This window comes from Lichenostomus cassidix, unplaced genomic scaffold (assembly GCF_008360975.1).
Source record: "Lichenostomus cassidix isolate B80296 unplaced genomic scaffold, HeHo_3.0 HiC_scaffold_42, whole genome shotgun sequence".
Classification (NCBI taxonomy): Eukaryota; Metazoa; Chordata; class Aves; order Passeriformes; family Meliphagidae; genus Lichenostomus; species Lichenostomus cassidix.
The window spans coordinates 1,285,066-1,299,404 of record NW_028147241.1 but is presented as its reverse complement, the minus strand read 5'-3'; the positions used below and the strand labels follow the sequence as shown (position 1 = coordinate 1,299,404).

The 14,339-nt window shown below is 56.3% G+C and overlaps 2 protein-coding genes across 2 annotated transcripts in view; both read right to left on the bottom strand.

Moving 5' to 3' along the window:
* The window catches only part of LOC146424144 (uncharacterized), a 502,567-nt gene that overhangs the window by 229,894 nt on the left and 258,334 nt on the right, over nt 1-14,339 (bottom strand). The window lies entirely within an intron of this gene.
* On the bottom strand, nt 5,542-10,092 carry LOC146424152 (maestro heat-like repeat-containing protein family member 7). The gene is made up of 13 exons (XM_085043888.1): nt 9,917-10,092; nt 9,615-9,763; nt 9,209-9,356; nt 8,789-8,976; nt 8,569-8,706; nt 8,169-8,283; nt 7,856-7,993; nt 7,425-7,601; nt 7,136-7,291; nt 6,896-6,976; nt 6,408-6,504; nt 6,176-6,241; nt 5,542-5,887 (listed from the first exon to the last, which is right to left on the bottom strand). The coding sequence occupies exons 1-12, from the start codon at nt 10,064-10,066 to the stop codon at nt 6,183-6,185; spliced, it is 1,596 nt and encodes a 531-aa protein (XP_084900014.1). The 5' UTR covers nt 10,067-10,092; the 3' UTR covers nt 5,542-5,887; nt 6,176-6,182.

Here is a 14,339-nt window from a genome sequence, read left to right as displayed (position 1 = left end):
CCACTTGCTAGCAGATGCTGGGACAACAGAAGCTCTAGGGGTGCCACCACCGTAGGTTTCTTCTCTTGCAAAGCAGCCTGCCAGGCTCTGGGGCGGCTGTGCCATCCAAGTCACTCTGCAGGACACCAGGTGTCACATCTGTCCAGTGACCTGCCTGCCCACACAGCTGCTCCCCCTCAGCCCAGACCTACCAAAGAACGACAACTGAACCCCTTGGCTTCGCAGCAGGGGCTTTGCTGGATTTGCCCAAAGGACTCCACCAGGAAGACGTGCTCCTCCAGCGCTGGTGAGGCCATGGCCCGCTGAGAGTTCATGTCTGCCCGCTGGATTTCCACAGCACAGATCTGGATGCCAGCGTTTTGCAACAAAATTGCAAACTCTTTGTTGCAAACTGCCATGGAATAACCAGGAGCAGGGAAATTCTGGGCACAGGATTGCCTGCCGTCCTCATGTTGCATTCTGTTCTGTGTGCGGCACCCATTGCCCCAGCAACCCACACAGCAGTCCCCATCCCTCATGGCTCATGCTCTTCTCCATGAAAACCACTTTCTGATCGTCCTTCCAAAGCCACAAGACCCCAGGTGTGTGATGCTTGAGGGTGTTGTGGCACATGTTGCATTTTCCCAGCCACAGCAAGGCTCTCCAGTTGGTGTTCCCTGGCAATGGAAAGGAGGGAGATGAGTAGCCCCTGGTCCCCCAGCCTTAGCAGGGTTCACAGAGCGCCCAAGCAACAGCTTGAGCCCGGCAAAGCAGCCCTAGTCCCCCAGCAGGTGATGCAAAGCTTTCAGCCTGATGATGAGCTCCATCTATCCTCCATCTATGCCTTCTTCCATCCATGCATGCATGCGTGCATCCATGCCCAGGTGATGGCTCAGGGAGCTCCCCTCAGCTCCGGGGTGCCTGGGAGCAGGGGGTGCCCACAGCCCAGTGCTCCTTAGCGCTGGTGTCTGGTGCCACCTGGTGCAGTGCCATTGGTGAGGCTCTGCAGGGCCACGCAGGCTGGGCCCTGCTCCCAGATGGAATGTCATGGGAAAGATCCCAGTGGGATCTGTCTCTACAAATACCAAGTGTGTATGGAGCTCAGAGTGGGACCGCTCTGGGCACAGGTACCCCCAACACAGCGCTCGCTCCCACACACCTCCAGGCCAGGCAACCTGGAGCAAGTGGAAACCACAACTCTGCAGATGCTGCATGTGCCCAAAGCGAATGGAAAGAGAGCTGGGGTGTGAAAAATAAAGATTGTTTATTTACAGAAGAGCAGCAACAAGAATGAACTCCAGAACATATTTACATTGTAAGAATTTTTATAACAACAACAATCTATAGAACGTATTTACATAAAAACCTATCTAACAGCAACGTATTGAACATATTTACAGAAGATAATGGTATCTAAAATCTACATAGAAAAAAACAACTGAAGAACTCTTTCAAAACATATATACAGAAGGGTGGCATCCACGCCTCCCATCGCCGTCAGTCCTGGAAGAAAAGCAAGCAGCACGGTCACTGCAGTCAGGCCCTGAGGGTTTGTTCCCTGTGCCCCCAGGCTGGCACACGCTGGCAGAGCAGGACTGTGCCGCCAGCACTGAGCCCGGCTGGGGCTGGGAGCTGGGCCCAGCTGCTGGGACGGGGCTGGCGTGGCCCAAAGCAAGCGCAGGGCAGGCCGGGGGTGGTGCTTGTGCCACCAGAAAGCAGGAATGCCCCGGGTCCCCGTGTCCCTGAGCAGGGCCACCCAGCCCAGCCCCAGCCTGGCGGCAGGGGAGCCACTGTGCCTGTGGGCAGGGCATGGGGAGCACGTGCCTGTCCTGCTGCCTGGGTCGGTCTTCATCCCAAGACCATGTCCTCCTCCTCATCTTCCTGGTCGACTTCCATCTCTTCAACACTGTCTTGGTTTGAAAGACAGGTGTCTGCCAAGAGAGGTTGAACCTTCCCCTAGAGCAGAGGATGTGATTTTCTTCCCCTCCTCCCTCCGAATTATTTAATTTTGTAAATCAAGGGCTTTCAGGCAAAGGTATGGGAAAAAGGAGTATCAGTTCTTCACTAGTATCGATAAACAAGCAATAACAATAATAGCAAACCACAACTAGAACCAGAAATTGCAAGCTCTAGCGGGGTCCAACTCTGGGGTCCAACCTTTTAAAAGTACCTTTTCTTGACAGCGGGGTCCAACCCCGGGGGTCCAACCCCTTGCCCGGGACTAATTTCGGGAGACCCAGTCTCCACTCACCCTCGGGAACTAGCACCCCGGACCTGCAGGCATTTATTTTAAAAGTAGCAAATACCTTAATTAGCCCTCCTTGCGATGTCACTACCCACTCTGTGTCACAGCCTGCTTTATGATGTCACATCACCACCGTGTGACATTACATCCTGCCCAATGATGTCACACAACCAACCGGTAATTTCACAGCCCAGTCTATGATGTCACAGCCAGCTCTGTGATGTCTCAACCCACTCTGTGATGTCACAGCCCTCTGTGACCTCACAGCCAACCTGGGATGTCATACAGCCACACTGTGATGTCACAGGCTGATCTGTGATGTCACACAGTCCCCTCTATGATGCCATAGCTGCTCCATGAACTCGCACAACCCACTCTGTGATGTCTCACAGCTCCTTTCTGACATCACAGCTGCTCTGAGGCTCTCTGACACAGCCCCAGAGGTGCCCGTGGCTATGACACAGCCCCCTCTGGGCCATGGCACAGCCCCTGCCAATGCTGAGCACCCGTGAGCTCTGGGTGTGCCCTGCTAGTGTCCCTGAGATGGCCTGGCAGTGCCCCAGCCCTGCTGGGCTGTGCACAGGAGCTGCTCCTGGGCAGAGCTGTCTCTCTGCAGCGCTGCCGCTTGCCAGGAGCTCCTCTGTGCCAGGAGCCCAGCCCAGCTCAGCAGCACAGCAACCGCACAGGGACTGGAATGACCCTCGCGGGGCTTTGGTGCTGTTTGCATCACACTCAGTCCCTCAGAGTGTGTGCAAAAAACTTCTCAAGAAGTCAAACATAAATTGAAACATTGAAGTTCCTTGTAGTGTTACTGAGTTCCACTGAGGGACATGACTGAGAAAGTGTCCCATTTGGGGGTCACCCGATCTAAAGCACACGTCCTCCCACAGATGAAGGGTGTAATGTCATTTATTTTCAGGAAGCAAGCATTACATTATAGACAAAAGCACTGTTCACGCCACACACTGGTACATATGATTGGATAAAAGGTACTGTTCACACGCCTAAACTAACTCGCTAATTGGTTATAAACTTTTAATCACGCTCTCTAAGCATTAGCTAAAGCTCTGTCTACGTGACTGCTTTATCTCATTTAACATTCTTTTATGATGCTCAAATTCTTGGCTCTTTACGATTCGTTATCTCCTGGGAAAGAGTCTTCAGAGCCGGTCACACAGCTTGAATTGAGCTTAAGAAACATATTGATATGGCCTCACTCTGCGAGCCAGGCTCCAACATGTCCCCAGGCTGCAGTTGGAGCAGAACACTGCAGGCAGTGCTGGCAGGTGGGGACAAGCAAGGCAAAGGTGTCTCTGATGCTGAGCCAACCTGGATGTGTTTCACAAATCCAAAGGGCCAAGCCCTGAGCCCCAGCCCCTGGCAAGGCAGATCCTGTCCCTCCCTCAATGCTCAGGGCTCTTGCCGGGGCACTGGCATGTGGGGATGTGCGATGGCAAGGGCAGGACCATGGGGTGGCCTCTGCCAGGCTGCTGGGCAGGGACACGGAGGCCATGAGGCCCAAGGGCTGCAAGGGTCACTTGTGTCCTGCTGGCCTCAGGGCCAGGGACAGCAGCCATGGCCAAAGTGCTGCACAAGTTGGCTCTGTCAGGGCCTTGCAGCTCCTGCACATCCCTCTGCCCTCTCCAGCCCAGGCGGTCCTACGCTGTGTAGGTGGGGCATTTGGTCACTGCCCCAGCCCAGCCACTGCAGCCTCTGCTCCAGCCCCAAAGTGGATGCCAAGCCCCTGGCACCCCAAAAGCCCCACCTGTGAGAGGGAGCAGAGCAGGTAAAGGCTGTGACACAGGTGTGACACTGACACGTCCCACAGCCCCGCAGCTCACAGCAGCTGAGATGGAGCTGGATCCAAGGCCCTGACTGTGGATCTCAATCTCTCTCTCTATTTTCTCCTGACTTCCGCTTCTCAAAATCTGGATAACTTGAAGTTGGATGGCTTAGAGTTTGCTGTGACAGTGCTTTGTGAATTGCATTACTGTAATTCCATCTTTAATAGAAGCTATCATCTAAGTGAAATACTCTTCCTCTGTTAAATTGTTAGATCACTGGTTATAAGTTAGGTTAAATACAGTTAAGAGCTGTTCTTCTAATAAGTTATTAATTTTAAGATATAAGTTTAGGTTACAGTATAAGTGAAGTTCTGTTGAGTTTGAGGGCTCTCAGGCTTTTAGGCCATATTCATCTCTTCCCTCACTGTCTTTTTGTCAGAGGCACCCACACACACACAGTGCTGGTTCTCAGTTCATTTCTGGTTTGATCGCCTGAATTTCCTTGGTTTCATTGTTGCTTTTTTCCCTTCGTCTGCCTGAACTGTGCAGTCATGAGCAGAGTGACTCTTTCCAAGGAATTTTCTCATGCTGTCACTTAATATGAAACCTGATTTTTACTGATCCCTTTTTGGGGATTTTTTAAGTGCTCTCAAGCCCTCATTTGTAAGAGGGTGAAGGAGCCCCGGTCCAGGCTCTCACCCTGGGGGACACGGGGACACTGCTGGGGGGTCCTTGTCCCCCTCTCCCAGCCCCCAGGGCCCTGTCCCCCCTGTCCCTGTGTCAGGCTCTGGGGGTCTATCTCATGGAACATCCTCTGGGGGAGGCTGTGGCACTGGGGGGCAGGAGGGACCTGGGGGGACAGGGGACCCTGCTGTGCACGAGCAGCGTTGGACTTCTCTGGGGGAAACTGTGAGGGGGGGCTGGGGTGGAGTAACCTCCCCAGTGACCTCACACAGCTACCCTGTGATGTCACACAGCTACCTGTGATGTCACAGAGCCACTCTGGGATGTCACAGTTCCCACTGTGGTGTCAAACAATCTGCCCTCAGGTGTCACACCAGCATTCTGCGACATCACAACCTGCTCTGTGATGTCACAACCCAGCTGGGATGTCACCCAGCAACCCTGTGATGTCACAACCCACTCTGTGATTTCACAGCCTTCTCTGTGACATCACACAGCCTGCTCCATGATGTTACAAAGCCACACTGTGATGTCACATCCTGCTCTCTGATGTCCAACAGAGCCATCCTCTATGATGGCAGAGTCTGCTCTGCAGCCGCACAGCCCTCTTTGTGATGCAAGTTTTCTCTTCCAAAATCCAGGGTCCTTGTCCCCTTCACTGTGCTCAGCAAGACCTTTAACTCCACAATGTTGTGGAACTGGACCTGCAGCACAGGGACCTTTCCAGCCCGATTTGCCCTCGTTCCTCTTCATCTCTGCACAAAACACAGCACGGAAGAGAATGGCAGCAGGGACCTGTGTGTCCCAGGGCTCAGGTTTTGCACTGCTTCAGCTCCACAGAGGCGCAGGTAAAGGGAAGAAGCCAAACTGTTTATTAACAGAAAGCGAAGCGAAGGGATGAGTTGGGAGGGAAAAAAGGGGATGGGCAGGGTATGAGAGCTGGAGGGAGGGAGCTTCAACAGGCAGGAGCTCCTGGAGCTTCACACAGGCTCAGCTGTGAGCAGCATCAGCTGTGCCTGGAGCTCCAGTGACACTGAGAGGTGGTGTTCCCTGCTCTGTCTTCTGGTCCTGTTGTAGGGACACTGTTTCTCTTGATGCACAAGATGACCCCAGTGCTTCAGCTCCTTGGGAAAACTCGGCTTGAATTCCCAGGGAGAGCAGCAGGGGCTGTCATCTTGGCTCAGGGCTTGATGGGCTGCAACAGAGAGGAAGAGCCATGGTCAGAGCCAGGATCTGCGAGGACCCAAGGAGACACTCCTGCCAGGGCCATCCCACCTAGCTCCTGCCATGGCCAGGAGGGAGCAGGAGACAGCGGGATCAGCCCGAAGGTGCTGGCCACGGATCCCCGCACTGTCCCTGGAACCTCTCCGTGCTCTGCCCACGCCACCCTTCATCCGCACAGGGAGCAGAGCCCTCCGCAGCCAGGACAGGGGTTGCAGCTCCCCCCGCCAGCCCGCGCTGACACCCCGCTGCCCTCGCTCACCCTGCCCTCACTGAGCTCCTGACAGGAGTTCTTCCTGCCGCTCCATGGTGTTCAGTCCGAAGATCTCTGGGAACGCAGAGCCTGTCACGGCCCCGGGCGGTACAGCTGCCCCGCAGCGGCACTGAGAGCCCTGGGGCCACACGGCCTCCTCCCCCGGCAGGGCCGGCAGGGCTCAGCCCGGGCCGGGCCGGGGAGGGAGGAGGGATGGAGGGAGCCTGGGCTCGTGGCTCACCCATGACCCCGATGGTCGCCTGTCGCAGGGCCTTTCCTGGGGTCTCCAGGAGCGGCAGGGCGTGGCGCATGCGCTCTCGGCTCTCGTCCTCTGTCAGCTGCAGAGAGCGCCGGGGCGCGGCGGGAAGGCTTGGCGCGGGCTCTGCGCCCAGCCCTGGCCTCCCCTGCCCGCAGAGCCCCGAGGCCCGGCCGGCAGCCGCTGGCGCCGGGCTTCGGAGGGGGCAGAGGGCCGGGCGCTGCCCGGGGAGCCGCGGTGCCGCCGCGCCCCACAGCCCGGCTGGGCCGGCGCTTCGTGGGCACCCGGCTCGGGGCCAGAGCAGCCTGGGCAAGAGCCCCACGGCCCGGGGAAGGCAGCGGCGTGTGGGGAGCAGCGCCGGGCAGGGCCACGGCTGGCAGCCTCGCACACTGAGCACCGGCGGCAGGGGGCTTCCCCAGGCTTAGGCTGGGGCTTCCCCAGGCTCCCCTTACCAGGCACTCGGTGAACCTCACCTGCTGCCCCTTGTTCAGCAGCTCCTTGAGGTCCCTCCTCTTCAGGTGTCTGGCCACGCAAAGCAGTGCTTCGCGAGAGGCCTGGAGAGTAGTAGAGAGCCAGAGATGGCACCACAGCCCAGGGCACAGGAGCCGTGTCCCTGTGCCATAGCCTGGGTGAGGCTGGAGCTGGTGAGGCGCAGGGGCAGGAGGCAGCCGAGCCCCCTCCCAGGGATACAGCAGCATCCCACGAGTCCTCACCTCTGCCACACGCTGGTTCTCATCATGCCAGTGGATTAAAAGTGAGAACATGCTCTGGCTCACAATTGGCTTCAGAGACTTTTTCCATTTCTTCGCTACCAACTCTATCACCTTTTGAAAGAGGTGAATGGAGAGCAGCTGCACATGGCTGTTGTCCTGGTGGCAAAGAAGAGCATAAGACCTCAGGACTAACTTCTCCAGGCCCACCTGAGCAAAGGCCCAAAAATCCACAGGGCACAAAGTTTCCAGGCAGCACCCAGTGCCCGTGGCTGGAGGCAAGGAGCCTTACGTGCTCGAAGAGTGGCAGGAGTGCCTCAGCAAGCATCAGGGCGGTGGTCCTGGGTATCTCACTGTCTTCATCCTGGCATAAATTCCTCCAGACAGAGAGGCTCATCCCGACCACCTCTCCATCTGCATCTCCCAGCAGCTCCACAAGCCTTTCAGACAGTCTGCATATGTATTCACCCTGTGTGGAACACAAGGCTGTGCTGTGAAGCCATGAAAGGCTGCAGCACCAATGCTGCCCTGGCACTGCAAGCCCACCCTGTTGCCACCAAGCCCAGAGGGCAAAGGCCTGTCCCAAAGCACTCAGGCAGCTGAAGCAGGAGGCAGGAGAGCTGGGAGCAGCTGCCTCAGCTTCTGAAGCCCAGCCAAGCCCAAGGGGCTGCGTTCCCCAGCCCCACACTGCCAGCATGGCTTCAGCCACTGCCTCCTTCTCACCGTTGAGGGAACCTTGCTGAGCACCACGAGGCCTCTGAGCGCCAGGCAATACCTCTCCCTGCACTCGCTCTGCAGGTGCTTTGACATGATCTGCAGCATCCTGCGACCACATTCCTTCAGGTCCAGACACTCCAGGACCTGAAAGGCACAGGGCAGTGACAGGAGACCTGGCTGGCAGGAACCTGGAACCACACGGGGCTGGGCCCAGGCAGCAGCAGCACAGGGCATGGACACCATCCCAAGAAGCTGTGGCTACGAGAGGGCAGAGAGCTGTGAGGCAGCTGAGCGAGGCAGCGATGGCCATCAGGCTCACCTCCACAAGGAATGCCAGGGCAGGCAGATCCCAGCGTGGCTCCTCCCTGACGAGCACCTTGAGCAGGCAGATGGTGATCGGGGTACACAAGGGGGTCAAGCTACGGTGCAATTCCCTGGCAGGGGGAAAAAGGCACCAAGACCCTGAGCCAATCGTGTGGGCAAACCTCTCCCAGGACTGACTCACAGAGGTCTGATCTTTCCCCAGCACCCTGCGAGGGGATATGGACCCTTTGGGAGGTGGCTGCTCCTGGGCCCCAAACCTCCTCTGCCAGCCTCTTCCAGTCTGCTCGTCCATCCCTCAGTGACAAGGCCCTGTCACCCACAACCACGGGGATGGTGTGGGGCACTCTGGGCACAGGGCACCAGTGCCGGGGACAGCAGGGAGAAGGGGGTCTCACCTGGCCAGCAGACCCACTGCACAGTGATGGGTGTCGGCACAGAGCAGCATGTCCCAGATGTGCTCACGCTCCAAAGCCACCATGTAATCATTGCAACACAGCTGGCAGAGAAGAGCCTTGATGGACTGCACTGCAAACCTGTGTGCAGAGCAAAGTCCAGGTCACTCTGGGAGCACTGGCCCTGGCCACAAGGGCATGGGAAGGACAGGACAAGTGGGACCTGTTGGGCTTGGTGGGAAGGTGGTGTTCCTCCCAGCATGCTCTCCAGAAGTTGTCAACCTTCTCTGGCATCTGCCCTGTGGTGATGAAAACTTGGAAGAGCAGAGCCACAAACAGGCGGGCGGAATGAAGGATTACTGTGTTATGGCACTGGGGCACCTGGGCAATCACCCACAGCGCCACAGTTGCCTGCAAAAGACAAAGCACCCTGAGACAGCGCTCAGTGCCAAGGTGTCCACGTGGCAGGGCCCGAGGGGAGACGCAGGGGGAGCAGCCGGCCTGCTGCTGCCCCTGAGCCTGGCCCTAGCCCAGGTTTCAGCCCAGCGCCCGAGGCAGGGAGATGCAGGGCGGGGAGAGGATGGAGAGCTGCTGGAGAGGTGACCTGCAGGGTCACCTGCAAAGGCCAGTTCCAGAAACTCACAGCCAGGGCAAAGATGTCCTTGCTGTCCCCATTGGAGGTTGCCATGCTGTGCCGTGGCCAGTCCTCCATCACACAGAGCAGTGCTGGAAGCACCTTCTCCACTGCTCGTCCCGATGATGCTATGATTTTCCACATCATGGTGGCAGCTCTGTGGGACCAGAGCTCTGTGTCAAGGGCATTTCAGCCACAGTACCATGCCCTGTGCAGCTGCCTTGGGGCCATGTGACAGAGCCCTGGTGCCCTGAGGGACAGGGAGGGAGCGTGGCAGCAGGCTCAGGAAACAGAGGGGCCTGAGTGTCCTGGAGCTCTCCACCTGTCTGGCAGACCCCACTGCACAGGCGCTGCAGGGTCATGGGCCCCCAAAGGCTGCTGAGTCCTGAGCTCTCAAGGCAGTTTTGTCCCGCACCTGTCACAGCTTGGGGCACAGTGTAGGAGGCTCAGAACCACATCAGCAGGGCGTTCTTCAGCCATCCTCAGAATGGCACTTTGCAGGCTGGCATCCACGGTGACATGAGAGATGAGTTTCTTGTGAATGTTCCTCACCATGGCTTGCACCTGGAGGACGCATAGGGACTTGGAGTGCTTTCCCCAGCTTCCCCCAAAAAGTGCTTCCCTTCCCACTGCACTGCGCTGCCCTCAAAGGCTAAGAGGGCCCAGTGGATGTGGCTTAAGGGGCCACAGGATCCTGGGAGGCCTCCAGCTGCTCACCTGCTGCTGAGAAGAAACAGTATTCTCCTTGGAAAGATCCAGAACAGGAGCATGAACGACAGTCGGAGGGGGCATGGTGTCAGTATCTGCCACGCCCCGAGTTGTTCCGGTGTCACTGTTCCTCATCACCATGCCCTCATTCAGTGCCATGTCAGCCTTCCCTGTGTCAAAGCTGCCCGTGCATTCAGTGGATCCTGTGCCAAAATCAGGCTTTGCCTGCAGCTCGGTCGGCCTGGAGTCAGGCTCAGCTGTGCCCTCAACTGCTGCGGTGGTTTTCTTTGTCTGCAGGAACCTCTGCAGGACCTGCAGGAGAACGCAGGGAGGGAAGAGAGGGATGTTCCAGGGAGTGCTCCAAGTGCAGTGCTTGGCTGAGAGGGGACAGCAGGCCCAGCCCAGGTGGGGATGGCTGCAGCTACCTGCACTGCTCTGTGGAAGTGGCCACGGGCAGGCTCCTGCTCTTGTGTCCAGTCCCTGCCTGCACCTGGCAAAAAGCGAGAGCTGAGGAGCTGCAGGACATGCCGGAGAACACAGGCCAGCCCTGCACTGCCCAGGCAGGGACAGCCCTGGGATACCCAGGGGATGGAGCACGGCTGCCAGTGGGGGCAGCCCCAGCCCCTGTTCCATCCTGTCCGTGGGCATGTCCACAGGGGCTGGGATGGGATGGGGCCAAGCTGGCTGCAGGGACCAGTCCTGAGGCCCAGCTGTGCCACTCACCGGCCAGCAGCGGCTGGAACTGCTCCAGCTCTTCAAGCTGCTGCACTGGGGCAGTTGCAGGGCCTTTGTTCTTCTTCCCCCTGAACAGGCTGGACAATCTGCCCGCCATGTCACTGTTTGACGACAAGAGCACCTGCAAGAGGGATGCACTTGGGCAAGGTTGGAGTCAACAGGTCCCGCAGTGGTGCCTTGAGGGCACCTGTGACAGAGAAGCCTCAGGAAAACGACAGGACAGCAAGTCCTGTGCTCTGGTCTCGAGGGCTCCTGCCCCAATGACAGGAGTCTCCTCGACAGAGATTGAGGTCCCTGAATCCCACAGTCTGGCCTCGGTGGCAGTGGCCACAGGGATGGGAGATACCTTGGAAAGCTCCAAGTCAGCAAGTGCTGCAGTCTGGCCGCAAGGTCAGCTGCAGCAGTAGCACTTTGGAAGAGCTCTGGGGCAGCAACGAACAAGCCGTCCTGTCCCATCGCGAGCACCGAGCACTCTGGCGTGGCCGTGTTGCTGCCAGCACCTATGTCACGATGTGTCACAAAGGGCCCTCAGACGCCCCATCGCACTCCACGGTTACCATGCTGCACCGTGTCACAAAGGGGCCCTTGGACACGCTGCCACCTGCCCTGGGGCTGCCCGCACCCCACCCAAAGTGCTCTGGGTTGAAAGGAATCCCTTGTCCCCAGTGCCTAAGGAACTTCAGGAAGGGCTCAACAGCCTGAAAGGAACTTCAGGAAAGGCTCAAACAAGAAGCAAATGCTCCCCTGCTCTGCGGGCTCAGGGCAGCAGCAGGAGCCCCCACAGCAGGAAGGGCACGGGGCCTTGCACAGAAGCTGGCACAGCCTCCTTGGGAAAACTCCCGGCTGCTGGCCATCCCAAACACGGGGGTGTGACACACACAGGGAACATGTGGACCAGGGCACGAATGCTGCTCTGACCCCTGGGGCCCGGGGGGCACTGCAGTCAGCAGGTGTGACAGAGTCCTTGCCAAAGCAGACCTGCCATCCCCCGAGCCCTGGCAGCGCCGGTGCCCATCTGCTGCCCCAGAGACCTGTGCTCCCGGGGGCTTCTCTGCCAGAGGGCAGCCAAAGCCAGCATGCATTGCTGTCTGTGCTGCTTCCTGCAGGTGGCTGTTGGCAGGAGCACTTGGAGCCACTTGGCAAGTGTGGCAGCACTTGGTATCTGTCAGAAGACCTCAGTCCATCCTGGAATTGTTTTCTCATTGAAGTGATCTCGTGCAGCACAGAGACACCTCTGCTGCGGAGGCACAGAACAATCTGGCATTTAGGCATCCTACATTCAGGAAAGTGTTACTTCTCATTGCTCCACTCAAGGAGCTCAAAAAAGCTGCAAACTTCCCAAATCAATTGGCATGGCCTGAGAATGCAAAAGATTTGCTGGTTTGCTTCCTGTCTCAAACCAGCAACTCATTTACCTTAACATCATCCATTGAGAGTCACTTACAAAAAACAAGCACTAATCAGAGGCAAGAAAAGGGGCCATTCTTTGGTTTGCAAAGGTTTTTTTATGAAGGGATAATAATATAAAAATTCTGTTCAGGAATAAATGCACTCAAGGAATGAAGGTCTCCTCAGTGTTACAAAAGTACCCCAACCAAATGAGTATACTGCAAAAAGACAAATCCTGTCTCTGACAGAGATATCTAAGTGGGCAATAAAGTGCAGCTCTCCCCTCCTCTTCCCTGCATGAGAATCAGGACCACTAACAAAAGAAGTCCAAGATACTCTTCTTGCCCTCTGTAACCAAAGCTGTGCAAAACCACAGATGCTGTCTTGGAGCTGAACCAAATTCCAGCCTAGACCTCTCAGCTTCCAGACAATTCCTTCTCCAACAGCCTCACATCACCAACCTCCCCCAAACACCCCCACAGGACCCCTCAACACCTTGCCAACACCCCCACCTGGCCTGATCCCCTTGCAAAGCCTTCCCACTCTCCTGCAGACCCTCTGGTTCCCTGCAGATGCCATGGGATGGCACTCAGGAGGATTTGCTCCAAGGCCATCCCTGGTACCAAGCTCAGGCTGCCAGGCCTGCAGTTCCCGCATCATCCTTCCCACACTTCCTGTGCACTGGTGTTATGATGGCTCATTTCTGAGCAACTGGGATTTCTCCAGTTAACCAGGACTGCTGGTAAAGGGTTGGGAGCAGCTTGGCAAGCTCTTTCTCCAGCTCCCTCTTTATTCTCGGGTGAGGTAAAACATCCCACAGGAAAGCAACTGGTGCCACAAGGTGTGGGAGGCATGGCTCAGGTTCGGGGAGAGCCCTGAGCACTGGTGTGTCCTGAGGGAACGCCCTTGCTCCCTGCAGCACAGCGGGTGGAGGCTGGGAAGGGATGAGGTGCTGCGCAGGCCCTGAACGGGACGAGGCAGTGGGAAGGCACAAAGGGAGATGTGTGACAGGGTGGGTGGCAGGAGGCTACAAGGGGCCAGGAGGCCCATGCAGGGCTGGGGTGCTGGGAAGCCCTGAGGAATTGGGTGCCAAGAAGCCCTAAGCAGCCCCCAGGCAGATGCCTTGTTCCTGACAGCCCAGCCAGCTGCTCTGGTGTTTCCCTGAGGCACCTGCCATGCCTGTGGCACAAGGCCTGGAGGCTGAGCCTCAGCAGGAGGGAGGGAGGGAGGCTGGGGACACTGCTGAGGTGCCCAGGCTGGGCTGGCTGGTGACAAGGAGGGCAAGGGGGCCCTGCCAGGGCACGGCCACTGCGTGCTGCCAACAAGGGGCAGTGGGCAGAGGCAGGGCTGGCAGCCAGCCTGGACCTCCATGGCTGCCCATATCGCTTTGTTGAGATGGACGTAATGACACACACACACACACTTGTAATCCAAGCCAGAAGAAGTAAAAGTTTATTATACCTCTTCACAATTACTGTGGCTCATTAAGATTGGCTGCTAGCAAACAATGACAAGGCTGTCTAAGAAACAATGCCAATTCAAGCAGTAATACAAGTAGCTATACAAGCAAAAGTAGAGTTGGTTACATATTACATGCAAGTTCCTTCTTGTACACACTTAATGTTCCATAAGAAGAACATCTTCTCCTTGTGTCCAGAACATCTCCTTTCATTGACTGATTATCTTTTTGGCCTTCACTGTGGGTTTCACTGTGGCTGCAAAATCTCGTGAGTAAATTCTGACTGTCTGTCGGTAAAACTCTTTAAGGCTTTCAGAGAAGCTGTCAGGTCGCCCTTCTTTCTTTTGTATTACAAAGGCAGCATTTATTGACTTTTGCAGGGCCCTTTGCAAAAAAAGACAATAAACACGTCAGAATGAGCAAGACGCAAAAATTAATCAACATGATCAGGCATCCAATTTTAAGTAGATTTTTAATCCATCCTGCAATTTGCCAATTGTCAAACAAACAGTAAGCCAATTGGATTTTGTTTCTTCACGCAATTTTGACACACCTGTTTGTAATTCTTTAATGTGGGCATGAATTGATTTTGAATGATCAGACAAATTCGTACAACACATTCCATCAAACTCCTCACATTCATGTCCATGTGCTAGTAGCAAGACATCAATAGCAGCTCTATTTTGCAATGTAGCATGCCTTAGTGAATCAACATCTGTTAATAATCCGGCTAGAGCAAGTCAAGTGGTGTTAGTCTGACGAGCTAACCGACATCCTAGCTTGTTTAACAGTCCCAAGGCTTTAGCAGCTACTACTTGTGGAGTAAAGAAGGAAACAGCCCATCAAGTA

Coding starts and splice junctions, on each gene's coding strand:
- LOC146424152 (XM_085043888.1), bottom strand. CDS start 10,066: ATGGCACTGAATGAGGGCATGGTGATGAGGAACAGTGACACCGGAACA. Junction 9,764..9,916: donor CTGTTTCTTCTCAGCAGCAG/GTGAGCAGCTGG, acceptor TGCGTCCTCCAG/GTGCAAGCCATGGTGAGGAA. Junction 6,505..6,895: donor TGCTGAACAAGGGGCAGCAG/GTGAGGTTCACC, acceptor CGCTCTCTGCAG/CTGACAGAGGACGAGAGCCG.